The sequence below is a fragment of the Macaca fascicularis genome, chromosome 15 (assembly GCF_037993035.2).
Source record: "Macaca fascicularis isolate 582-1 chromosome 15, T2T-MFA8v1.1".
In the NCBI taxonomy this organism is placed as follows: domain Eukaryota; kingdom Metazoa; phylum Chordata; class Mammalia; order Primates; family Cercopithecidae; genus Macaca; species Macaca fascicularis.
The window spans coordinates 58099799-58127142 of NC_088389.1; the positions used below are offsets into that span (position 1 = coordinate 58099799).

A 27344-nucleotide genomic window follows, 5' to 3' on the forward strand; every position below is an offset into this window, starting at 1 on the left:
AACTACCTTTTTCTTTTTCTGCTGTGTCAACACTTACATTGAATCCCCCTGGTTTGGCCCCTACCTGTCTGAATTCTCTGACTTTATCTCCTTTTTTTTTTCTTTTTCTCAAGATGGAATCATTTTTGTGGTTCTGTTCTTGACCCTCTCTCCTCATTGGAGGTTATCTCAACCATCCTTTGACTTCCATGCAGTATTATTTCTTTTCATTGGCTCATGACTGTTAGGCTCAATTGTAGTAGCTATCTTGAGTGGAGCCTGGATGTCTGGCACAATATATCCTCTTCATTTTTTGACCTTTATTGTTTGTCCTTGCTTTAATGCTTTTGTAAGATTTTGTTTGTATGTTTTATTGTGTGCATTATTAGTTTTTTGTTTTTTGTTTTTTAAGCGATGAGGTCTCACATGTTGCCCAGGATGGTCTTGAACTCCTGGCCTCAAGTGATCCTCCTGCCTCCGCCTCCAAAAGCACTGGGATTATAGGCATGAGCCACTGTGCCCAACCCGTATTCATTAAATGCTGCAAGCACATTTCTGCAGCAGAGCCGGTATCTGAAAGTGCTCCTCCCAGATGTCATCTCATCAGAAAGTCTTTGCCTGATAACTTTATATAAAGGAGCACTACCATCATTTAATTTGTCATTCTTTATCTACTTATTCCACTTATTTTCTTCATAGCATTTTTTTGTAACCACCAAAGATAAATATATCTACTTGTTAGTCTATCTCTACTCACCAAAATGTAAACTCCATGAGAGAGAGAGAGTTTTGTTAGTTTTGTTCACTCCTGTTTACCCAATGTCAAGGCATAGCTGGTATAAAGGAAGCACATAGTAAATAGTTATTGAATTAATTAATTAATGGAACACACTTTTTCTGTTCTCACTGTTATCAATCTAGGTTAGCACCCCTTCCCCCTATCTCCTGGACTACTGTAATTAGAAACTAGAGATAAATCAATATTCAATTAATCTAAAAATAATTGATTACAAAAGTAATTTGTTATAGTATTCACTCTACATATTTTTATTGAACAACTTTTATGTGCCAGATACTGTACTAGGTTCAGGAAACAACAATGGACAAATAAACAAAAAATTACTTATTTATGGAACTATATTTTAGTGATGTGGGTTATTTCGGGGTTTTTTTTTTTTTTTTTTCAGTCCTTGTGACCAAACCAATGACATTGATCCCTAGTTGCTAGAAAACAGTCTGGGGTCAAAAACAACCTTTTAGTGCTAAAACTCCCAATCTAAACTTATACAAAACACAAAAACAACTAAAATTTTCCTTTAAAAAGTCTGCCTCATATTAAATGTTTTCTTTAAATGTATGCTTTTCTTGGTATTGCATAGTCTTATAATAGGGACTATGATGGATAAGTATGTATTTCAAGTCTGTAATTCCTACATTGCAGAATCCTGTCATTCAGGTTTATTACTGCTTCTCCCTTCCTATAGGGATGTTTCAAAACCGGAAAGATATAGTGGAGACAACATAATCTACAAACCACCAGGGGTAAGTTGCTATTTCTTAATGTTGTATGATAAGATATAATTTAAATACATGTATAAAATGTAGTTTTATATGTGTTAATGTTCATAGAATCATAGAACTTTAGAATTGAAAGGAACTTTGAAGCATCATCTTGTGCTGATCTAAACCCTTCAAAACGAAGATGGGAGCACAGAAGCCTAAAGTCACACAGGCATTAGAGTAGCAGAGCTGGCCTTAGGGATCCCCTGACTCTCAGGCCTTTTCTATCTCTCTGGCATTCAGTCTGGGAGCCAAATTTTTAAAATGCTGCAGTTGCCTGTGATTGTCATTTCTACCTGTTGTATTTGGCTAGTATTGTACTAGCCAAACTCCCAAATCTCCTGGGGTATAAATTTATTCAGTACCTGCCAGGTAATAAGGAGCAGCTAGGTTGTTTTTAACCTGTAGGGTAAGAAGTTTTAAGTAGCTGCTTAGGCCCTACCAGGTGATGGTAGCCATAACTAAGAGGCAAAAATCATAGCATGTGTTATCCCAAATTCACCAAAAAAAAAAAAGGAAATTTATGGATATTTTTTCAATTTGTAGTTTTCATTTTAATGTTGTTTACAGTGTTTTTACACTGAGATTTTAAATTTTTGTGCAGATAAATGAATTTCTTGCTTAGAAAGTTTCTATTTTAAATTCACATAGGTGTTTGCTTATGTTTTTTGCAAGTACATTTCTTTGAGTAGCTTACTTAGTATCATCATCTCTAGATTATCAGAATGCAGTACATATCTCCCAGTGGTAGTGTGGTTGTTCAGAGCATGGGCTCTGGTGGTATCAGACTGGGTGTGAATGTCAAATGTGCCACCTTCTTAGGTATGTTACTCTGGGAAAGTTTCTTCACTTCCCCATGCTTCAATTTCTTAATTAGTAAAAATGGGATGATAATAACAGTACTTGCTTTATAGGGATGTTGGGAGGATTAAATGAATCAACACATATAAAATGTTCACAATCATGCCTAGACACAGTAAGTTTATCGATTAATATTAGCTATTATTTTTATCATTTTAGACACTTCATAGATAATTGACTTTGAGTTAATGTGGAAACAGATATGGAGGTAATAAAATGAAATAGTCTTGCCTTACATTCATATAGCATCTTGTATTTTTCAAGGCTTTTTCACTATCCATATTTTCTTCTAAAAGAAGTAATTTCTAAAATTTTCAGCTCTAAGGAATAGCTAAATTAATTCATTTGGAGAATTCTTCTTTTCACAGTGCCTTTCTGCCTTTGGTGAGGATACTGAAAAAGAGTTAATTGACCTAAATCCAAGAAAAAGCAGTAGGCTTGGGTGTCACAGGTTAGATTATTAGCTCACTGGTAATCACAGAATTACCTGCTTTTTACCACCCATGGCCCTCTTTCTTGGAAGTTCCATGATTTATGTTTCTTTTGTAACACCGGTAGATTTTCTGGGTTCATGGATGGATTTAAGAATGTACTCTTTAGCCTGGGCAACAGAACAAGACCACATCTCTGAATAAAATAAAATAATTAGCTTGGCATGGTGGCATGCACCTGTAGTCCCAGCTACTCTGGAGGCTGAGGTAGGAGAATTGCTTGAGCCCAGGAAGTCAAGGCTGCAGTGAGCCATGATCATGTCACTGTACTCCAGCGTGGGTGACAGAGTGAGACTTTGCTTTAAAAAAAAAGAATATACTTTTGCCAGCACAGTTTAGATTTAATTTTTTTTTTTTTTTCTGTCTTGTAATAGCATTCTGCTCCGGATATGGTGTACTTGGGAGCTATGACAAATTTTGATGTGACTTACAATTGGATTCAAGATAAATGTGTTCCCCTTGTCCGAGAAATAACATTTGAAAATGGAGAGGTATGGGCTTTCTACTGTGTATTGTTACTTTAAATTCAAATGTCTGAAACCACAAGCTTCCTCCACCTGTCTTACTATGTTAACAGAGTTATCAGTTGTAAGAATCATATAGTGAACATAACTATATCATAGCTGTTTCTGTAATATAAGCCAGTGATTCTTCACCTTTGCTGTCCCAGAACCCCTCTATTACATTTCCAGTAAGAGTAGTAGTTCACCATAACCTTGAAAATGAGTTTGAAAATGCCTTTCAGGTGATTCTGATGCCCATCTGTTGGTTGAGGATCCCTGTTTGGGTGGATGACCTTTAGAACAAGGGTCCGCAGCCATGGCCTGCTAGGAAGAGGGCTGCCCAGCGAGAGAGCATTACAGCCTGAGCTCTGCCTCCTGTCAGATCAGCGGCAGCATTAGATTCTCATACGAATGTGAACCCTGTTGTGAACTGTGCATGTGAGGGATCTAGGTTGCATTCTCCTTATGAGAATCTAACTAATGCCTAATGATCTGAGGTGGAACAGTTTCATCCCGAAATCATCATCCCCCACCCCGATCAGTGGAAAAATTGTCTTCCATGAAACTGGGCCCTGGTGCCAAAAAGGTTGGGGACTGCTGCTTTAGGAGCAGTGCTTTGCAGATTTTAGTTACAATTATTTCTATATAATGAATAATCCTTTGCCATTAAAAGATTCTTCTGTTTTTTATAAAGCAGTTAATGTTGTCTTTTTCATTATAAATAATGAAAGCAGTTAGCAGTGATCATGTAACTGACCTCAGTCATCCCATGCGTCTGAAATCAAGTCCATCAAAATTCTTTCAACTCCCACCAAAACAAAACTTAAAAACCTAAGAGGCTGGAGGAACAAGTACAAAGAGTTATGTCTGTAAGGACCTCTGTCCTTTCTTTACTTTATGTAAGACATATCTTTCATTGCAGGTCTTTTGTTTTTAAAATCAATGGCCTAAGAATGCAAGTTTTTAAAAACTTTGTATTAGGTACAGTTTTTAAAAACTTTGTGTATGCATATACACTTCAAAGAATTGTAAGTGTATAAATCACAGTTTAAATATCTGGTCCCCCAAAATTATCACAGAGTAAACATACCCATATAATCACTACTTACAGTGGTATGGAACAAATATTTGTGTGTCCTAATATTCATATGTTGAAATCCTAATCCCCAATGTGATAGTATTAGGGAATGAATCCTCCATTCATGAGATGGAGTCCTCATGAACGGGATTGTGACCTCATAAAAGAGACCTCAGAGAGTTATGTAGCTGTCTTTCTGCCATGTGAGGATACAATGAGAAGTAGGCAGTCTGCAACCTAGAAGACAGCTCTCACTAGAACTGACCATGCTGGCACCCTGATTTTCGATTTCCGGCCTCCAGAATGATAAGAAATGAATTTCTGTTAATTTGCAAGCCACCCAGTTTATGGTACTTTAATATAGCAGCTCAAACTAAGAGAGAGGGTAGACAATTTTTTTCAACAAAGAGTCAGGTAATAAGTATGTTAGGCTTTGCAGTTCATATAATCTCTGTGGCAGCTACTCAACTTTTCGGTTGTAGCACAAAAGTAACCTTAGACAATACGTAAACAAATGTGTGTGGCTGTGTTTCAATAAACCTTTATTTCTGGACACATACTTTTCACATGCCATGAAATATTTTTAAAATTTTCCCCAATTATTTAAAAATATAAAGACCAGGGAGGGCCCTGTGCCATGGCTCATGCCTGTAATCCCAGCACTTTGGGAAGCCAAGGTGGGTGGGTCACCTGAGGTCAGGAGTTCGAGACCAGCCTGGCTAACTAACATGGTGAAACCCCATCTCTACTAAAAATGCAAAGTTAGCCGGCCATAGTGGCAGGCGCCTGTAATCCCAGCTACTTGGGAGGCTGAGGCAGGAGAATCACTTGAATCTGGGAGGCAGAGGTTGCAGTGAGCTGGGATCCGGCCACTGCACTCCAGCCTGGGCGACAGAGCGAGACTCCGTCTCAAAAAAAAAAAAAAAACCAAACCAAACAGTTAAAGACCAGTTATAGCTTATGGACCTAACAGAATCAGGCAACGAGTCAGATTTGACCCATGGCTATAATTTGTCAATCCCTGAGCTAAGTCAAGAAATAAAATATTTCCAAACCCCTTGTCTTCCTTCTCAATCATTACCCCCATTTACCATCTTCATAATCACCACTTATTTTGAATAGGACTATAGGAAGTTTTTCCTGTTTTTGAACCTAAAATAGAATCATGTCTTTTGTGTCTGGCTTCTTTCACTCAACTTTATATTTATGGAATTCATTCATATTGCATGAAGCTGTAGTTCATTCATTTTCATGCTGAATATAATTCCCTATATAAATATAACACAATGTATCCATTCTACTATTGGTGGACATTTAGACTGCTTCCAGATTTTGACTACTGTGAATAATGCTGCTATGAACATTCTTATTATGTCTTTTGGTGAATATATGCACAGATTTCTACTGGATATATATACCTATGAATAGAATTGCCAAGTCATAGGGCATATATATATTCAATTTCAGTGTATGATAACCAGTTTTTCCAAAGTGGTTTTAGCAGTTTACATTCCTACCAGTAGTGTATCAAAGTTCACATTGCTCCACATCCTTACCCACATTTGTATCAGCTATTTACATTTTTAATCTATTTTGGTGTATGTGTAGTAGAGTTTCATTGTGGTTTTAATTTGTATTTCCCTGATGATCAGTGGGATTGAGCACTATCAGTTGCCTTTTCTGGAAAGACAGATGGTCCTAGAAGAAAAGCAGCTTCAAATGCAATGCTTAATGTTCTGGGTTTCCTTCTATTCCAGTCTTGGCCCATAATTCTTTCCTTTTTTTTTTTTTTTTTTTTTTTAACTTTTGGATGCTTTCAAAAAGGTGGTTTATTCTTATTATTATTACCCTGGTTTTTCTAATTTTCCCAGTAGTAAGATTAGTCCAAAGTACATCCATTATTACTTCAGAATGTAATTTTTAGCACTGTAGCTTAACCTAATTGTAATACAACAAAACCTGGAGTTCTTAAGGAAGAATATAATCTCAGATTTGATGCTTTCTGTTACTAAGGTGTATGTATATTGGTAAGTGCTTTAAGATTTGGAGATAATATATGTGAACTCTCCAAGATTCCCTGAAACTCTCCCTGAGTCTTTCCAGAGGCTTCCAGCTCTTAGATCTTAGTATCTCTTTCCCCCTTTCTTGGGGAAGAGAGAGCAACACTTAACTTTTGGGACTGGCCATTGTGAGCAAACCAGAATGCTCTTTGCCCCCTCTTCGTCTTGAGAATGCATTCTTGGGGTATTTCTGATCTATGTCCATTGGCATTTCCAACACTTAGACTGAGATGTATAAGGCAAAAAGAAAACTCAAGGAACTGAGGGCCATTTCTTAGGTCCTTAAGTCCTTAGCCAATCTGCTTTGTTTTATTCGCTTTTCAGGGCCTTATGTTTGTTTATATAATGTCCAGGATTTTTAGCTGAACTTCCTGGGAGAAATAGAGAAAAGTGTCTACTTCATCTTTCTGGAAGCAGAAGTCTATGCCAACAGCAATTTAAAAACTCGTTATAAGATTTTTTTTTACCTGATTTAAATGTTGCCTTTGCATTTTAGTACATAAAAATAAGTTAGTATTTTTATGTCAGCATGGTACATTTTTGGTGTACCTTTTCCACCATAAAATAATATTTAATTCTTATTAAGTTTGTAGCAATTTCAAATCAAATGTATGAATGTTTGTATGAGATTCTCGGTGTGTCTGCTTGGACAGATCATTGCAAGCCTAAATCATCTTACATTGGCTCTTTGCTGAGTGTTTCATAGGAAGAGGATTAGTGCTGCCAGGATCCAGTTTAACATGTAAGAATACTCCACTGGGACATCCTACTTGTTTATAATAGCTATTTCTCAAATCAAAGTTCTAAAAATGGTTTCTCATGAAATGTGATTAATATATTTTTAATCCTGCAAGCTTAAATATCATAAACTTATCAGGCTCTATTGCACTGGTTATTATCTTAATGCAATGCCATATTATAAAATATTTTGGAATTTTGAATTATAGAAGACTTTTGAGTGAAAATTCTAACACAAGCCTTTTCTTGCAAAGTCTCTTTTTTTGGTTTAAAGAAGTTGCTTTACCAAGTTTTCTGGTTTCTTTTGTTCCTGCAATTCTTTGATTCTACTTCCTTTTCCCTAGTTTTTTAGAATTTCAGAGAGTATTCCTAATTTGAAAATCTGAAATCTGAAATGCTCCAAATTCCAAAATTAAATTTTGAGTACCTCCATGACACTCTTGGAGCACTTTATATTTTTAGATTAGGGATGCTGAAGCGTTAACAATAATGCAAATATTTCAAAATCCAAAACACTTCCGATCCCAGGCATTTTGAGTAAGAGATACTCAACTTTTATTTCTGTGTCACAGCTTGGCACTTGGAGGCCATTCTTAGTGACCAGAGTATTTTTTTGTTCAGTAATGTTCTGTTGCTTCTTTCAGTGTTATTTTTGAACCTTCTTCTCAAAGTAGTATTTTCCTGGATTTTGAGTAATTCATATTGTTAAGACGCATCTTAAGTCATTGTAGTTTTTTGAGATGGTTTGAATAAATATGCTCAGATTGGGTGTCTTTCAATCTTTAATCATGTGTCATTACTCCCCATGACACACTAAATGCTTAGGTACAGGAATTCAAATGTTTGGATCAAATAGCGTCTTTCAAACCATTTCTCATTGCAGGGCAAAGTAAAAAATTTTCACTAGAATATACATAATTCTTATTTTTCATTGAATAATACCCTTCTGTGTGCAATGCACTCAATTTTGTATTCTTTTCTTTTTAATACTGGATATATAGATTGGATGTAGCACACATAATCTTGTCTTGCTTCCATCTCTTTCCTATCATTAATAGCATTTTAAAGTGGACTGTAAGACATTTCATGGAATTCAAAATACTGCTCCTACAATTTGAGTGTTTGGCCACAAGGTGTCAGTGGTGTGTCATAGTTTTATAGTACCAGCAGCCTAGAAGAGATTGGGATTTAAGCTCCCTCTGCTTTTTAATGCACATTCATACTTATTTTAAAAAAAAAAAAAAAAAAAAAAAACTTAGAATTTATTAATAGAATAGTTAAGACAAGCAATTGTAAAGCAGAATGTTTGAGGTACTTTAAATCAAACTTTAAGAAAGTAAACATTTAAAAAATACTTATTTATTTATATTTGAATTGTTAGTCTTTTCCATTTTGATTTTAAACTTAGTTTTGAAAGAGAGGATGGATTAGACTCTTTCTGCTTACAGTTTATCAAATGAATGTCCTAGGCCCCCCCCCGCCTTTTTTTTTGAGATGGAGTTTCGCTCTTGTCACTCAGGCTGGCGTGCAATGGTGCGATCTCAGCTCACTGTAACCTCCACCTCCCAGGGTCAAGGGATTCTCCTGCCTCAGCCTTGAAGGAGTAGCTGGGAGTACAGGTGCCTGCCACCACGCCCAACTAATTTATATATTTTTAGTAGAGACAGGGTTTCACCATGTTGGTCAGGCTGGTCTTGAACTCCTGACCTCAGGTGACCCACTCGCCTCAGCCTCCTAAAGTGCTGGGATTACAGGTGTGAGCCATCGCGCCCAGCCTGTCCCTGGTTTTCTTACTTCTCTGTAGGCCTCAGGTATGTTTAGTTGGATTACTTACATTTTTTAGACAATTTGCATTCACTCATTTAGTCCTCAGAGGCCCAGGAAAATTTAAGAATTTGTCATGACTATTCGCCTGCTCTGGCAGTTCTTTCAGGGATAATTTTTAAAACCAGATTTAAAGGTATAGACCTGGAAAATCTTAAACAATGAAACAGGGTAGCACCCTTCCCCGTGGTTGTCAGCACATTTAATACTTCTTGAGATTTGTTATGTTGTAACCAACCATTCAGTCATTTAATCTGTGGGGAAATAGCTGTTTCCTGTAAATCTGGTTATCTTACTATTCTTCTCTTTAATCTTTTAACATTTGTTTGGTAAAAAATATGCTTGTATGGACATAGGTAAACTTGGAAGCCTAAGCAGCATACATTACCACCTATTTAGAAGCATTTGTTTATTTATTGACATATGTTGATTGTGAGCAAAACAGAAATGAAGTAAGATTGTCTTCAAGGGGTTTTCAGTTTAATATTTCATATGTACAGATAATATAACACAAAGTCATGCCCCATTCCACATGAGGGGCACTGATAAAATGCTCTTGGAGTTTAGAAAAAAGAATTTTCCTTTGACAGGGATGGGGTGGAATAAGAGATGGCTTTAGAGAAGAGGCACTACATCCTGAAAAGAAAAGTACTAAGAGAGAAGTAGAAGTACTAAAGAAAATGGGGAGATAGGAGAAGGAGGTTAGACAGGAGGGGACTAGGCAGTAGTTTGAGTATTTAAAGTACTTGTTTAGAATTTGAAATGGAGATGTTAAGCAGACAGATGGAAACCTAGGCTTGGATTCTGTACTGGAGCTGGGCTTGTAGACACAGATAAGTGATCAGAAGTAGTGATCGAAACTGTTGAACTACATGAAGTTGTCAGGCTAGACCAGAGAAGTCCAAAGACAACCATTGAGACCAGCATCAGTTAATGGATGGTGGAAGAAAAAATGGGAGTCCCAGAGATAAAAGATGAAGAAAAAAAAAATCAGCTTACTAAAAGATTAATGTGATGCCGGGGGTGGGGAGAGGGGAAATGGGAATCAGTACTAATGGGTATGTAGTTTCTTTTTGAAGTGATAAAAAATGTTCTAGGGTGGGAGCAGTGGCTCATGCCTATAATCCCAGCACTTTGGGAGGCCGAGGGGAACAGATCATGAGGTGAGGAGATCAAGACCATCCTGGCCAAAATGGTGAAACCCCGTCGCTACTAAAAATACAAAAAAATTAGCTGGGCATGGTGGTGTACGCCTGTTGTCCCAGCTACTCAGGAGGCTGAGGCAGGAGAATCACTTGAACATGGGAAGCAGAGGTTACAGTGAGCTGAGATCGCGCCACTGCACTCCAGCTTGGGCTACAGAGTGAGACTCCGTCTCAAGAAAAAAAAAAAAAAAAAAAACTCTGGAATTAGTGGTGATGTTTGCACAACTTGTGAATATAGTTAAAACCACAAAATTGTACACTTAAAAATGATGGACTAGGTGTGTGGCCTCATACCTGTAATTCCAGCACTTTGGGAGGCTGAGGCAGGCAGATTGCTTGAGCAATCAGAGTTTGAGACCAACCTGGGCAACATGGCGAAATCCCATCTCTACAAAAAATAACAAAAATGAACTGGGCATGGTCATGCATGTTTGTAGTCCTCACTATTTGGGAGGCTGAGGTGGGAGGATCACCTGAGCCTGGGGAGGTTGAGGCTGTACTCCAGCCTGGGTGACAGAGTGAGACCCTGTCTCCAAAAAACAGTGGTGAAATTTATGGTATGCTAATTGTATCTCATTTTTTTAAAAAATAAGTGTAACAAGAGGCTTAATAATCTTATATACAAGTGAAACAGGCTTAAATATGGAGATGAGAACCAGAAGAAAACTTATAATCTTGTAAAATAGGTCCCAGTTTCAGTTTTTTTTTTTTTTTTAAATAAAGGACATTTGTACTTTCTGGTGAGGTAGTTCCTAAATTTATGGAGAGATGCTCAAAAGGATAGTTGATGAAAATAATTTTGTTTTGAGACCCTTTCTGGACTTTTTCTGATGACTCAGAACTTAGCATTTGTTGGGGAGAATAAATGATTAATTAAATCTATCTACGTATCACATTTCATTTAATCATGACTACCCATTGTATTATTCTCCAATTACAACAATAAAAATTTTAATAGCATTTTATAATTTTCAAGGTGCTTTTGTATGTGTATAAAGAGATATGTGAAAATATATAGGGGCAGGTATTTATTAATAATTGTATTGGTTGAAAATTAGTAAATAATGGAGTTTTTGTCTTTTACCCTGGATAAAACACTTCAGCTTTGGTTAAGTTTTATATATAAGTGTAATGGTTTTCGCAACCTTAGAATACAAAAAAATTTGCAAATCATATTTATTTATTGCTGATATACTCAATTTTCAGTGTTACTTGTGAAGACTGAAAATACTGGTCATGTTTGCCCTACCCTAAAATTAACGCCTTGGTAAAGAACCAGCATAGTTCACCTCTGTATGTCATGAGTTCAACAGCCTAACCCCGAGGCCTCGTATCCTATACTGGCTGACAGACAGTGGTTCCTTTAAGGCAGATCAGTTTCTGCAGCAAAGCAGGGCATGTGGATCCTCTGACCGCCTGGGTGCTTGAGGTGGGGAGGGGAGTGAATTCAGTCTTCTGTTCAGGCTAATGTTTATTCACACCACTGAGCCTTTTTTTCCCCCCTGGGATATTACAACTATTACATTACATGGGTCGGGTTCAAAATTGTTCCTACCTAGAAAATAGCTACAACTGAATGGAGAAGCCTGATAATTCTCATTGAATGCTTCTCTCTACAGGAATTGACAGAAGAAGGACTGCCTTTTCTCATACTCTTTCACATGAAAGAAGATACAGAAAGTTTAGAAATATTCCAGAATGAAGTAGCTCGGCAATTAATAAGTGAAAAAGGTAGACAGATTAAGGTGTTTATTTTCATCATTTCTTTCTCTCTTTTTTTTCCCCCTTTCATCGTCTCCCCTCCCATTACTTTCAAATCACATAAACATATTTGGGTTAAAACCTTATTTTAGTGCATTCAAATGTGACAGTAAGGAGGCATTAGTAGAGCGATAATATGAAGTAGTGTTTTTTGTTTGTCTTCTAACCATTACTATTTTGGAGAGAAAAATCAAAAGTTCATGAAAAGCAGGGTCATGAATGAGCATTAGTTCTGGGCACTTTCTTTCATTGCTTGTCTGACTCCTTTTCCGATGGACATTCCTAGAGATACTACTGAGAGAGCTTACACAGTCTGATTAACATTTATTTCTAAATGAAAGAAAGTTGAGTAGTTGTCTGTGGATTTCTCCAAAGCATTTAATGGAATTTGAGGTATCACCAGCTTTTCCTCTGTAGTTGGGGAAGAAAGTCAAACAAAATAAACTAAAGTTACTGTATAGAGCTGCCCATTTTAGTCACATACTATCTTGCAGGTTGAATTCCACTAAAAATCAACCAGTATGGCTGGAATAGGCTGGTATGAAAATGGTCCCATGAGAATGGCTCATATATCAATTTGAGCTTCCTGCCTAGAACCTGGTAATCTGCAAAGTAAATGATTGCCCATTTAAGGAGAGTAAAACATTCATTATAGCCTTCAAATTTGGGCTAAGTCAATATGATTTCTAAAGAAGTTATACTTCGTGCCCTAAGAACTAAAAGCCTACCTATTTTAAGTGTTAGATATTTAGGTTTTAGTTTTTCTGATCTATATTACTCTTAAGAATGTTGGGGTGCTTTTTTAGTATGTCACTTTTTGTGAGCTTGCAATCTTATGAAAATATAATCAAGAAAATTTGAATTTACCTCTCAAAATTCTTTTTTTTTTAAAAGGTACAATAAACTTTTTACATGCCGATTGTGACAAATTTAGACATCCTCTTCTGCACATACAGAAAACTCCAGCAGATTGTCCTGTAATCGCTATTGACAGCTTTAGGCATATGTATGTGTTTGGAGACTTCAAAGATGTATTGTAAGTATTCATTTTGTTGTTTAAAAATTACTGAGATGTGTCTCAAAAATGAACTTAAAATAGTTGTTTGAATATTTTAAATAATCCTATGTTGGAACAGTAGGACTCTGTTAACTGGATGGGAGAGGTTTGGGTGACTGCTGCTTTTTTTTCACTATAGAGTGTGGTATAATTATGAACATTATGATATACCCTTGTAGAAATACCAACATTAAGTGATTAGGATTGATAATGAATGCTTGGATGATTAATGATTAATGCTTGGGAATCAGTCTCAAAGAACATTTTTGTCTTGTGAGAAATTAGCTTTTCACTGAGTTTGGTCTTTGCCAAGCACATCAAGAAAAACAGCTTATAACCTTTGGGCAGGGTAAAGGAAATTGTGTAATAGTGCTGTTCATTCGTGACTGCACCTAGCAAGAACATTAGTAGTATTTATGAATCTTGCTATTACTAGGCATTTCTAATGGCATATAGCTATGAACTGTTCCAAGAATAGGTAAGCTTTCTGACTCAATTCTCAGATATTTAGAGTATTAATATATGTATAAGCCTTGTAGGTACTACAGATACTGAATTTTTATCAGCTTTGTGAGGTGTTAAATACAGTGGTTAAAAATGTAGATTTTTTTATATGAAAAGTTTAAGCAATACAGGTATTCAAATTAGACATTTTATTTTGAAAATTCATTTAAATGCCATTTTTATCTCAAAAGATTAAATTACACAGTTAGAGGATGATTTGTAGTCCTATGGCAGAATGAATTACCCCACTCAGTTCTAAATATTTCAGTGGAGATGTGGTTGTTTGGTAGAAGATTCCCAATCCTAAAATTATCTAGGAAGCCTAGATTTGAGTCCTACCTTGGGAAAGTCACTTAACTTCTCTGTTCTTGTTTCTTCATATATAAAAAATGGTTAATGATACCACCTACCTAACGGGATTGTTGTAAAAATTGATGAGAGATAATGATTATGTTACAAACCATAAAGTAGTAACAAATCTTAGTTGTTCTTACTTTATCTATGCTCAGAAAGATACCATTCAGCCTATCAATTCATTAAATATTTAGCTATCTCTTCTGTATGACAGATATTGTGCTAAGAACCAAGGTTTTTTACTGAGACTGGGTCCCTGCCCTCAGAGAACTCATAACCAAGTGGAGGAAAGGGACAACCAGCTTAACAGGCAATTATGTTTTATTAAGGGATAAGTGCTCTGACAGAGATCAACAGAGTAGTACCTGATCTAGGATTTCTGGCAATATTGATGCCCAAGGTAGGTATAAAGTTTTGTAGAAGTTTATCCCGGAGGTGAGAAGGAGACAGGGCTTAGAGAAAGGTGACATTGGCAGGAACAAGTTCAAGCGCTGTTGGTGAATATAAGTGGAAAGGCGAATGCTGAGGAATGAGGTCAAGAGAACTAATTCATGGAAGTCCTTACATGCTGTGTTAAGGAATTTTGACTTTATCCTGAAAACCATTAAGAGCTAATGAAAGGTTTTAATCAGGGAGTAACATAATCAGATTGTTTTTTAAAGATTACTCTGGCTGCAATCTGGAGAATAGATTAGAGGGGGTCAAAATAAAATCTAGGTGACTGTTCAGTAATCTAGTCAAGAGTTGATTATGAAAGTTAGTCTCAGTGGACATCAGCAAGATGACAGAAAAGGACTTTCCATGTTCCTCTCACACAGAAATATCAAGTTGAACATACATCCATGCACAAAAATACCTTTACAAGAGCTAAGGAAACCAGGTCAGAGATTACAGTACCTGAGTGTAGTAAAGAAATGATGCATTGAAGAGTCTAAAAAGGACAGTTTTATACTACTTGCACCACCCCTCACCCAACCCCAGGCAGCACAGTATGGAGAGAGATACCCTTCATGTGGGGAAAGGAGAAGGAAGTTAGCACTAAACTTTTCCTCAGACCCTAACACTTGGCTTGTCCTGGTAAAACTCAGTGCCAGAAAGGCTTCTGTAGCCCCAGACTCCAGGCTGGTACCCATGGACCGAGCATTTAGTCCCACCATGGTGCCAGGCTAGATCTCAAAGCCCCAGGTTGGATTCCAAAGCTGCAGGCCCCAGGCCTGCCCAGCAGACTCAGTCTCTGGATCTACTTCAGCACCAGGCCAATCCTAGTGACTCCAGGCTCCAGACCAGCTGCCCACAGCCCTAATCATCAGGCTAGCACCCACAGACCAAGGGTTTAGGCTTATCCTAGTAGACTCCAGTGATGGACCAGCCTCCATGGACCCAAGTTCTAGGAACATACTTGTGGATCCAGGTTTCAGACTGGCCCCTGAAGCCCCAGGACCCAGGCTAGATTTTGCAGACCTGACTCCAGGCCAGCACCTGCACACTCAGCCTCCAGGCCAACACAAGTAGTCCCAGGCTCTAGCCAGACTCCAAAGCCCTAGGCTTTCAGCAAGCCTCAATGGCTTCAGATACCAGGCCAGCAACCATGATCCTATACTCCAGACAAGCTGCCATAGATCCTGATTCCACACCTGCCCTAGCACTAGGTCAACTGCAGGTTCCAAAGACCTAAGATCTAGGTTTGCTCCAGTAAACACAGAGTCCAAGTTCACCCTAGTAGGCCCTGGTTCTAGGCCAGTCTCCACAGACAGAGGCTCCAGGACTACTTCTGCAGACCCAGGCTCCAGGCCAGTCCCCTGTGGACTCTTGACCCAGACCCACTCCCATAGACTCAGCCTATCCCAGTGGACCCAAGCACCAGGCTCATCCCAGTGCTTGGCTGGCCCCTGTAGACTCAAAGGCCCACCCCAGTGCCGGGTTAGCTCTAGTGGACCCAGGCTTCAGGCCCACCCTGTTAGATGCAGACCCATTCCACAGAACCAGTCAACAGCTCCACTCCAGTGGACCCAAGTTTCAGGCTTAACTCCATGGAACCAGGCACCGAGCTCACCCCCTTGGTGACCCAGGCACCGGGCCAGCCAGTGTGAAGACACTTAAGAGCAAGCCAACCTATGAACCATACCAGGCAGCTGGACTAGAATCCCTGAATGGACTGACTAGTGAAGGGCTTTCCCAGACAAAACAAGTCAAAGACTAAAATAAGTCTCTACATCTTCAAATGCCCAGACATCAATGTAAGGCAATAAGAAATGAAAAACCAAGGAGACATAAACATAACATCACCCAAAGAGCACAATAATCTCCCAGAAGCTGACCCAATCTGATGAACTGCCTGACAAAGAATTCAAAATCATTGTTTTAAAAAGTAACATCCATGAACTTCAACAAAATACTGAGAATTCAATGAAATCAGGAAAACAAGTTACCAAAATGAGAAGTTTACCAGAGAGATTGAAATTATATATTTCTTAAAAATTAAATTATAGAGCTGAAGAACACAATGAATGAAAAGAAAATGTAACAGCATCGCCAACAGAATTGAACAATTAGAAGAATTTAAACCTGAATATACAGGTTATTTGAAAACATACAGTGAAAGAAGAAAAAAAGAATGAAGAAAGTTTATGGAATTAATGGGACAGCACCAAAAGAGTAAATATTCAAGTTATAGGAGTAAATGAAGGAGAAAGGAGAAACAAAGGGGTAGAAAACTTATTTAAAATGAGAAAAGCTTTGCAAATCTGAGGAAAGGTATAAGTATCTAGGTACAGGAAGGTCAAAGAACTCCAATCAGCTTTAGTTCAAAGACTACACCAACACATAAACTGTTGAAAATCAAGGACAAAGAGAGATTCTGAAAGCAGTAAGAGAAGAGCAAATGACATGTAAAGGAGTTCCAGTACGGCTAGCAGCAGTTTTCTCAGCAGAATCCTTATAGACCAGAAGAGAGTGAGATGATATGTTCAAAAGTACTTAAGGAAGAAAACGGCCAACCAGCAATATTATATTAATACCTAGCAAAGCTGGCCTTCAGAAATGAAAGAGAGCTAAAGACTTTCCCAGATGAACAAAAGCTGAGGGAGTTTCATCAGACCTGTCTTAAAAGGAATGCTAAAAGGGAGTTCTTCAGGCTGAAAGAAAAGGACAGTAAGTACTAACATGAAAACATGAAAGTATAAAACTCAATGGTGAAAGTAAGTATACAGTCAAATTCAGAATACTCTAAGCCTGTAATTGTGGTATATAAATCACTTATAGCTTTGGTATGAAGGATAAAAGACAGAACTATTAAAATAATAATAGCTACAATAATTTTAGGGATACACAGTATAAAAAGATGTAAATTATGACACCAGAAATTTAAAATGTGAGGAGGGTAGAGTAAAAGTGTAGTTTGTGTGTGTGTGTGTGAATAAAGTTTTTATCAGCTTAAAATAGCCTGTTTTGAGCACAGGACATAGTGAAGAAGTATACAAAATAAAATAAAAATTAATACCCTATTATGATTATATTTTATGTAAATCTCATGGTGACCACAAAGCAAAAAAACTTTAGTAAATACACAAAAGATAAAAATTAAGGAATAAAGCATACCACTAGAGAAAATCACCTAAGCGCAAAGGCAGACAAGAAGAGAGGAAGAAAGCAACAAAGGATCTACAAAACAACCAGTGAACAATTAACAAAATGGCAGTAGTAAGTCTTTACCCATCAATAATTATTTTGAATGTTAATGGCTTAAATTCTCCAATCAAAAGACATAGAGTGACTGAATGGATAAAAAACCAATACCCAAGTATAAACTGCCTACAAGAGATTCACTTCACCTGTAAGGGACACAGGTAGACTAAAAGTGAAGGGAGGTAAAAAGATATTCTGGACATGGAAACCAAAAGAGAGCAGGGTAGCTATAATTATATAGCATTTAGGTCAAAAACTGTAAAACAAGGTCATTATATAATGATAAAGGGGTCAATTCAGCAAGAGGATATAATAATTAAAATATATATGCATGCAACATTGGAACACCAAAATATATAAAGAAAAGATTAATAGATCCGAAAGGAGACTATAATACAGTAATAATAGGGGACTTCAATACCCTACTTTCAGCAAGGGCCACATCATCCAGACGGAAAAATAGGGAAAGTTTGGATTTCCACAGTTTTAGCTCAAATGGACGTAACAGACTTATATAGAACATTCTATTCAACTGAAGCAAGATACACATTCTTCCAAGTGCCCATGGAACATTCTTCAAGATAGATCATATGTTAGGCCACAAACAAGTCTTATCAAATTTAAGAAGATTAAAATTGTATCAGATATCTTTTCTGACCACAATGGTATAAGCTAAAAATCAATAACTGGGAGTAAATTGGAAAATTCACAAATACATGGAAATCAAACATGTTCCTGAATAACCAGTGGAGCAAAGAAGAAATTAAAAGGGAAATTTAAAAATATCTTGTGAAAAATGGAAATGGAAATACAACATACCAAACAAAACTTATGGGAAGCAGCAAAAATAGTTTTAGGAAGTTAGTTTTACAGCAATAAACACCTACATCAGAAAACAAGAAAGATCTCAAACCTAACATTGTATCTCAAGGAACTAGAAAAAGAACAAACCAAGCTCAAATTTAGTAGAAGGAAGAAAATAATAAAGATCAGAAGAAATAAATGAAATTGAGATTAGAAAAACAATAGAAAAGAGCAACAAAACTATGAGTTGGTTTTTTAAAAAGATAAAATTTAAAAACTTGCAGCTAGAAGAAAAGAGAGAAGGCTCAAAAAATAAAATAAGAAATGAAAGAGGAGACATTACAAGTGATACCACAGAAATACAAAAGAATAAGAGGCTACTATGAATAATTATGTGTCAACAAATTAATAACCTAGAAGAAAATACTAGACACATACAATCTACCAAGGCTGAATCATGAAACAGAAAATCTGAACAGACCAACAGCAACCAATAACAAATAAGAAATTGAATCAGTAATGAAAAGTCTCCCATCAAAGAAAAGCCCAGGACCTGATGACCATTCTTTCTAAAACTACCAAAAAATTGAAGAAGGGAGAAACCTTTTTTTTTTTTTTTTTTTTTTTGATACGGGATCTTGCTTTATCGCTCAGGCTGGCGTGCAGTGGTGCAATCATAACTCACTGCAGCCTCAAATTCCTGGGCTCAAGTAATCCCACCTCAAGCCTCCCGAGTAGGTGGGATTACAGACATGTGCCACCATGCCCAGCTAATTTGTTTTTGCTTTTGTAGAGACAGATTCTTGCTGTTTTCCAGGCTGGTTTCAAGTTCCTGGCCTGGCCTCAAGTGATCCTCCTACTTATGGCCTTCCAAAACACTGGGATTAGAGACATGAGCCACTGCACCAGCCTGGGAGAGCACTTTTAAACACATTCAAAGTCAGACTAGGACACTATAAGAAAAGAAAATTACAGGGTAATATCCTTGATGAACATAGATGCAAAAGTCCTCAACAAAATCCTAGCAAACTAGAGACCCTGGTTATGGTCAATTGATTTTTGACAAAAGTGCAAAAGGTGCACTTTTCCCAGCATCAAAAAGAGAAAAGAGAGTCTCTTCAATAAATTGTGCTAGGAAGAGTGGGGGGAAACTGGATATCCACATGCAGAAGAATGAAATTAGACCCTCATCTCACCCCATATGCAAATATCATCTCAAAATAGATTAAAGACATTAACATAAGATCTGAAATTATTTAAGAGTACTGAAGAAAACAGGGGAAAGCTTCATGACATTAGTCTGGGCCAAAAATTTTGGATATGACCCCAAAAGCACAGGCAATAAAAGCAAAAATAGAAAAATTGGATTACATCAAACTAAAAAGCTTCTGCACAGTGAAGGAAATCTACAAAGTGAAAAAAACAACCTACAGAATGGGAAAAAGGATTTGGAAACCATACATCTGATGAGGGGTTAATACTAAAAATATATAAAGAATTCAAACAAGTCAATAGTAAGAAAACAACCTGATTGAAAATGGGTAAGGCATCTGAATAAACATTTCTCAAAATAAGACATACAGGTAGCCAATAGGTATATGAAAAAGTGCTGAACATCACTAATCATCAGAGATGTTAGAATGGTGTCTTTGACAACCCACAGAGTGGGAGAAAATCTTCACAATCTATACATCTGACAAAGGACTAATATCCAGAATTGACAATGAACTCAAATCAGTAAGAAAAAAACAATCCCATCAAAAAGTGGGCTATGGACATGAACATATAATTCTCAAAAGATACACAAATGGCCAACAAACATGAAAAAATGCTCAACATCGAGAGGACGGCCCTGAGCGGAGGGGGAGGGGCGGGGGCCGGGCCTTCTAGCACTGTAGGCGGTGCCTCCCGAACTGGATGTCCACGCCCCCGCTGCGGTGGGAACTTCCTCGCGCTCCCCGCAGGTGGTCATTTGCCACCTGTCCACGGGCCTCCCCCAAGGAGCTGCTGGAGGAGCAGCTGCACCCGCTGCCCGGGCACAACTACTTCGAGTTTTTCGCCGCCAACTTGGGATGCAGAATATAAGAAGTTTTTAGAAACCTACTGTGTGGAGAAAGAGAAGACCAGTGTCAACCCTGAGACTGCTGGGGGAGATGGAGGCGAAGACAAGAGAGCTCACTGCTAGAAGAACTACACCTGTTTTGGAATATATTAAAAATAGAAAATTAGAGAAGCACAGAATGCGAGAAGAGAAGCGATTAAGAACGGAGGAAGAGAGAGTTAGAAAAGAAACGTTTGCAGGAAGAGGAAAAAGAAAAAGAAAGATGCAAAACAAAAAAAAAATTGCAGAGAAAGAAGTAAGGGTTAAGGTCACACGGCGGCAGTGACAAAGAGCACAGGGATGTGGAGAGATCTCAAGAAAAAGAATCTGAAGCACAAAGACACCATGTGGATGACAGCAGGAGGCACAGATCTCACCACGAGCCTGACCGGCTTTCCAGCAGGAGCGAAGATGAGCAGACATGGGGTAAAGAACCTGGCCAAGACAGAGGGAAGAAGGGGAGCCAGGACAGCGGGGCTCCTGGGTAGGCTGTGGAGAGACCGGGAAGAGCTCAGAGGTGTGAGGACGGTCCGGCACCCAGAAAGGAGCGACTGGCAAACAAGGACCGGCCGGCCTTGCGGCTGTATGATCTGGGAGCTTGCTTCCGAGCACGAGAGTGTGGCGCAAGCGGGAGGAACTGCAAGGCAGAAGGTTCGGGGACTGGTCCTGAGAAGAGTGGAGGAAGAGGCAGAGAGAGTCACTGCGCGCACCTGGCCTCCATGAACTAGCGAGGGCATCTCAGAAACATGTAAATGACCCCGAGTGTGACGGGAAAGGAGAACTTACTCCTTACCAGGAAGCTGGAAGCTAAAAATACAGAGGGTGACATAGAAACACGCAGAAACCATTCTAAAGAAAGTAGTGTCAAGTTTTAAATCGAACAGAATTCTCACGGATTTTACTATTCCTGTTATAAACTAGTATTTGTTGTTTAGCCAAACCAGAAAATGATTTCCAGTGGACAGTAGAAAAATGTGTGTAAAATAGGGAAGAAAGTTAGTATGGGATCAGTGCGAGTCCTGAAGCACTTTCAGTGCTCTGAGAACGACATCCACTTTGGGTTTCATTTGTTTGTAAGCAGAAGAGCTGTCAGTCTCTCGTGCTTCTCTGTGGCCTCCAAGCCGTGGTGTCGAGTAAAGAGCAGTTGTTTGTTACAACCTTTGTGAGTCAGCCATGCCTGCAAAGTGTTTTAGTCCTGGTAGGAATATATATACCACAGTTCACACTATATAAAACTCAGCAGCTTCAACTATTGCCCGTTCAACAGTTTTGCCACTGACTGGATGAAAATGGTTTCACAGTCCACTGGATGCATTTGTGATTTGTAACTGTTACGGTTTAAATCATCATTTAAGAATTTTCCCAAATAACAGAAATTTTGTTCGGGAAGGGATAAACTAGGTATAGCATATAGAGCCTGTCTTTGAGTTTTAGACACTTTATTTGTAAATAACTGAAAATAGCTTTCTGAAACCGTGCATTCTACAATTTCTTCCTTTCAGTGAAATTATTCAATGTTAATGTATTTTTGGCGCTGCGATTTTAACCATTTATTAAATAAAAATTTTGTTAAAAAATGCTCAACATCACTAACAGTCAGGGAAATGCAAATCAAAACTACAATGCAATAACCACCTTACTTCTGCAAGAATGGCCATAATAAAAAAATTAAAAAATAGTAGATGTTGGTGTGGATGTGGTGATCAGGGAACACTTCCACATTGCTGGTAGGAATGTAAACTAGTACAGCCACTATGGAAAACAGTGTGGAGATTCCTTTAAGAACTGAAAGTAGAACTACCATTTGATCCAGCAATCCCTCTGCTGGGTATCTACTCAGAGGAAAGGAAGTCATTATATGAAAAAGATACTTCTCACGCATGTTTATAGCAGCACAATTCACAATTGCAAGATCATGGAACTAACCCAAATGCCCATCAGTCAACAAGCGGATAAAGAAACTGTGTGTGTGTGTGTGTGTGTGTGTGTGTGTGTGTGTGTATGTATGTATGATGGAATACTGCTGAGCCATAAAAAGGAATGAATTAACAGCATTTATAGTGACCTGGATGAGATTGGAGACTATTATTCTAAGCGAAGTAACTCAGGAATGCAAACCAAACATTGTATGTTCTTACTGATATGTGAGAGCTAAGCTATGCTATGAGGACACAAAGGCTTAAGAACGATACAGTGGACTTTGGGGACTTGTGGGGAAGGGTGGGAGCTGGGTGAGGGATAAAAGACTACAAATAGGGTGTAGTGTATACTGCTCGGGTGATGGGTGCACCAAAATCTCACAAGTCACCACTAAAGAACTTACTAATGTAACCAAATACCACCTGTACCCCAATAACCAATGGGGAAAAAAATAATGGCGTCTTTGTTTTGTCTTGCTATAAAGGAATACCTGAGGCTGGGTAATTTATAAAGAAAAGTGGTTTATTTAGCTTATAGTTCTACAGGCTGTACAAGAAGCGTGACACCTGCATCTATGTAGCTTCTCTTGAGGGCTTTTATGCTGCCTTAAAACGTGGCAGAGAAAGTCAAAGTGGAAGTGGGCACATGCAAAGAGGGACCAAACCTGAGGGGCTACCTGGCTTTGTAACAACCCACTCTCACAGGATCTGATTCGATCCCAGCAAAACTAATCCTATCTCACTAGAGCAAGAACTCAGCTACCATGAGAATGGCACCAAGCCATTCATGAGGGATCTGCCTCCATGACCCAAACACCTCTCATTAGGCCACACCTACCAGCACCTCCATGTTGGGGATAAAATTTCAAAATAAGATTTGGTGGAGACAAACCAACCATATGCAAAGCATAGAAGATGACTATTATAAAAGAGACAAAAGTGGTGATGAGGATGTGTGAAAAAAGGGAATCCTTCACATTGTTGGTGGAAATGTAGATTAGTCATTATGGAAAACAGTATGGAGTTTCCTCAAAAAAATAAAAATAGAACTACCCTATGATCCAGCAACCCCACTACTGGGTACCTATCCAAAAAATAGGAAATCAGTCTGTTGAAGAAATATCTGCACTCCTATGTTCATTGCAGCATTGTTCACAATAGGCAAGATATGCAATCAATGTAAGCGTCTGTCTACAGATGCATGGATAAAGAAAAGGTGCTATATATACACAATGGGATACTATTTAGCCTTAAAAAAGAATGAGATTCTGTCATTTGTAACAACATGAATGAACCAGGAGTGAACAGTGTGTTGAGTGGAATAAGAAGTCAAGCACAGAAAGACAAATACTGCATGATCTCACTCATACGCAGAATATTAAAAGTTGAACTCATAGAGGTAGAGAGTAGAATGGTTGTTACCAGAGGCTGGGGGTTATGGGGATTGGGGAGATTTTTAAAAAAGGAAACTTCAGTCTTTTAAAGAGCATCTATAAAGGACCTACAGCTAATGTCATATCTAATGATAAAGAACCAAATGCTTTTCCTGTATGATAGAGAACTAGGCAAAGATGTTCAATCTCACCACTTCTTTTAGTATTGTACTGGAAATCCTAGCAAGTACAATAGAACTAGAAAATAAATGAAAGGCATTCAGACCTGAAAGAAAGAAATAAAAGTAACTTTCTTTGTATATAACATGATTGTCTGTGTAGAAATTACCAACAAATCTGTTAAAGAGCTCCTAGAACTAATAAGTGATTTGAGCAGTATACAGGTTAACTTTTTAAAACATCACTTATATTTCTATACAAAGACAATGAACAATTGGAAACCAGGATTTTGTTTTAAGTTCCATTTATAATAACTCCAAAAGGAGGAAAAAAAAACTACCTAGATATAAATCAAACAAAACATGTGCAGGAGCTGTATGTTGAAAGTTACAAAATGCTGCTGAAGGAAATCCAAGACAACCAAAATAAACAAGGAAGCATACTGTGTTCATGGATTACAACACTCAATACAGTCAACTTGACCTATAAATTTAATGTGATCCCAGTCAAAATCTCAGCTAGATTCATTGATATAGACAACCAGATTCTAAAATTTATATGGAAAGCTTAAACCAGAATAGCTAAAACTGTTTTGAAAAAGAAACAAAGTTGGATGATTCACATTACCTAGTTTTAAGACAAAATATACATCTAAGGTAATTAATACAGTGCAGTTTTGGTGAAAGAGTACGTACATAGAGCCATGGAAGAGAAGAGAGTGAGTCCAGAAATAGACATACAAATATAGTAATAGATTTTTTTAAAATTATACTTTAAGTTCTAGGGTACATGTGCACAACGTGCAGGTTTGTTACATATGTATATATGTGCCATGTTGGTTTGCTGCGCCCATTAACTCATCATTTACATTAGGTATTTCTCCTAATGCTATCCCTCCCCCCCTGCCCCCACCCCACGCCAGGTGCCGGTGTGTGATGTTCCCTGTTCTGTGTCCAAATGTTCTCATTGTTCAATTCCCACCTATGAGTGAGAATACACGGTGTTTGGTTTTCTGTCCTTGGGATACTTTGCTCAGGATGATGGTTTCCAGCTTCATCCATGTCCCTATAAAGGACATGAACTCATCTTTTTTTTGTGGCTGCGTAGTATTCCATGGTGTATATATGCCACATTTTCTTAATTCAGTCTATCATTGATGGACATTTGGGTTGGTTCCAAGTCTTTGCTATTGTGTATAGTGCCGCAGTAAACATATGTGTGCATGTGTCTTCATAGCAGCATGATTTATGATCCTTTGGGTATATACCCAGTAATGGGATGGCTGGGTCAAATGGTATTTCTAGTTCTAGATCCTTGAGGAATCGCCACACTGTCTTCCACAATGGTTGAACTAGTTTGCACTCTCACCAACAGTGTAAAAGTGTTCCTATTTCTCCACATCCTCTCCAGCACCTGTTGTTTCCTGATTTTTTAATGATCGCCATTCTAACTGGTGTGAGATAGCATCTCATTGTTGTTTTGATTTGCATTTCTCTGATGATCAGTGATGATGAGCATTTTTTCATGTGTCTGTTGGCTGCATAAATGTCTTCTTTTGAGAAGTGTCTGTTCATATCCTTTGCCCACTTTTTAATGGGTTTGATTTTTTCTTGTAAATTTAAGTTCTTTGTAGATTCTGGATATTAGCCCTTTGTCAGATGGGTACATTGCAAAAATGTTCTCCCATTCTGTAGGTTGCCTGATCACTCTGATGGTAGTTTCTTTTGCTGTGCAGAAGCTCTTTAGTTTAACTAGATCCCATTTGTCTATTTTGGCTTTTGTTGCCATTGCTTTTGGTGTTTTAGCCATGAAGTCCTTGCCCATGCCTATGTCCTGAATGGTATTGCCTAGGTTTTCTTCTAGGGTATTTATGGTTTTAGGTCTAGCATTTAAGTCTTTAATCCATCTTGAATTAATTTTTGTATGTAATGTAAGGAAGGGATCCAGTTTCAGCTTTCTACATATGGCTAGCCAGTTTTCCCAGCACCGTTTATTAAATAGGGAATCCTGTCCCCATTTCTTGTTTTTGTCAGGTTTGTCAAATATCAGATGGTTGTAGATGTGTGGTGTTATTTCTGAGGCCTCTGTTCTGTTCCATTGGTCTGTATCTCTGTTTTGGTACCAGTACCATGCTGTTTTGGTTATTGTAGCCTTGTATAGTTTGAAGTCAGGTAGCGTGATGCCTCCAGCTTTTTTTTTCTGCTTAGGATTGTCTTGGCAATGTGGGCTCTTTTTTGGTTCCATATGAAGTTTAAAGTAGTTTTTTCCAATTCTGTGAAGATGGTCATTGGTAGCTTGATGCGGATGGCATTGAATCTATAAATTACCTTGGACAGTGTGGCCATTTTCATGATATTGATTCTTTCTATCCATGAGCATGGAATGTTCTTCCATTTGTTTGTGTTCTCTTTTATTTCGTCGAGCAGTGGTTTGTAGTTCTCCTTGAAGAGGTCCTTCACATCCCTTGTAAGTTGGATTCCTATGTATTTTATTCTCTTTGTAGCAATTGTGAATGGGAGTTCACTTATGATTTGGCTCTCTGTCTGTTATTGGTGTATAGGAGTGCTTGTGATTTTTGTACATTGATTTTGTATGCTGAGACTTTGCTGAAGTTCCTTATCAGCTTAAGGAGATTTGGGGCTGAGACGATGGATTTTCTAAATATACAATCATGTCATCTGCAAACAGGGACAATTTGACTCCCTCTTTTCCTAATTGAATACCCTTTATTTCCTTCTCTTGCCTGATTGCCCTGGCCAGAACTTCCACATTATGTTGAATAGGAGTGGTGAGAGAGGACCTCCCTGCCTTGTGCCAGTTTTCAAAGGGACTGCTTCCAGTTTTTGCCCATTCAGTATGATACTGGCTGTGGGTTTGTCATAAATAGCTCTTATTATTTTGAGATACGTTCCAGCAATACCTAGTTTATTGAGAGTTTTTAGCATGAAGGGCTGAATTTTGTCGAAGGCCTTTCCTGCATCTATTGAGATAATCATGTGGTTTTTGTCATTGGTTCTGTTTATGTAATGGATTACACTTATTGATTTGCATATGTTGAACCAGCCTTGCATCCCAGGTATGAAGCCAGCTTGATCTTGGTGGATAAGCTTTTTGATATGCTGCTAGATTTGGTTTGCCAGTATTTTATGAGGATTTTTGCATCCATGTTCATCAGGGATATTGGTCTAAAATTCTCTGTTTTTGTTGTGTCTCTGCCCAAGCTTTGGTATCAGGATGATGCTGGCCTCATAAAATGAGTTAGGGAAGATTCCCTCTTTTTCTATTGATTGGAGTAGTTTCAGAAGGAA

General features: G+C 38.0%; 1 protein-coding gene and 1 pseudogene across 2 annotated transcripts in view; both read left to right on the forward strand.

The window, feature by feature from the left end:
• The window catches only part of ERP44 (endoplasmic reticulum protein 44), a 115445-nt gene that overhangs the window by 78503 nt on the left and 9598 nt on the right, over window positions 1-27344 (forward strand). For both annotated transcript variants that reach the window (XM_045372557.2, XM_005581196.4), the window contains 4 exons: window positions 1464-1521; window positions 3266-3382; window positions 11919-12030; window positions 12955-13096. In XM_045372557.2, coding sequence (XP_045228492.2) covers window positions 1464-1521; window positions 3266-3382; window positions 11919-12030; window positions 12955-13096 — 429 coding nt within the window. The remainder of the gene's footprint in view (window positions 1-1463; window positions 1522-3265; window positions 3383-11918; window positions 12031-12954; window positions 13097-27344) is intronic.
• On the forward strand, window positions 19609-24347 carry LOC135967519 (regulator of nonsense transcripts 3A pseudogene; annotated as a pseudogene).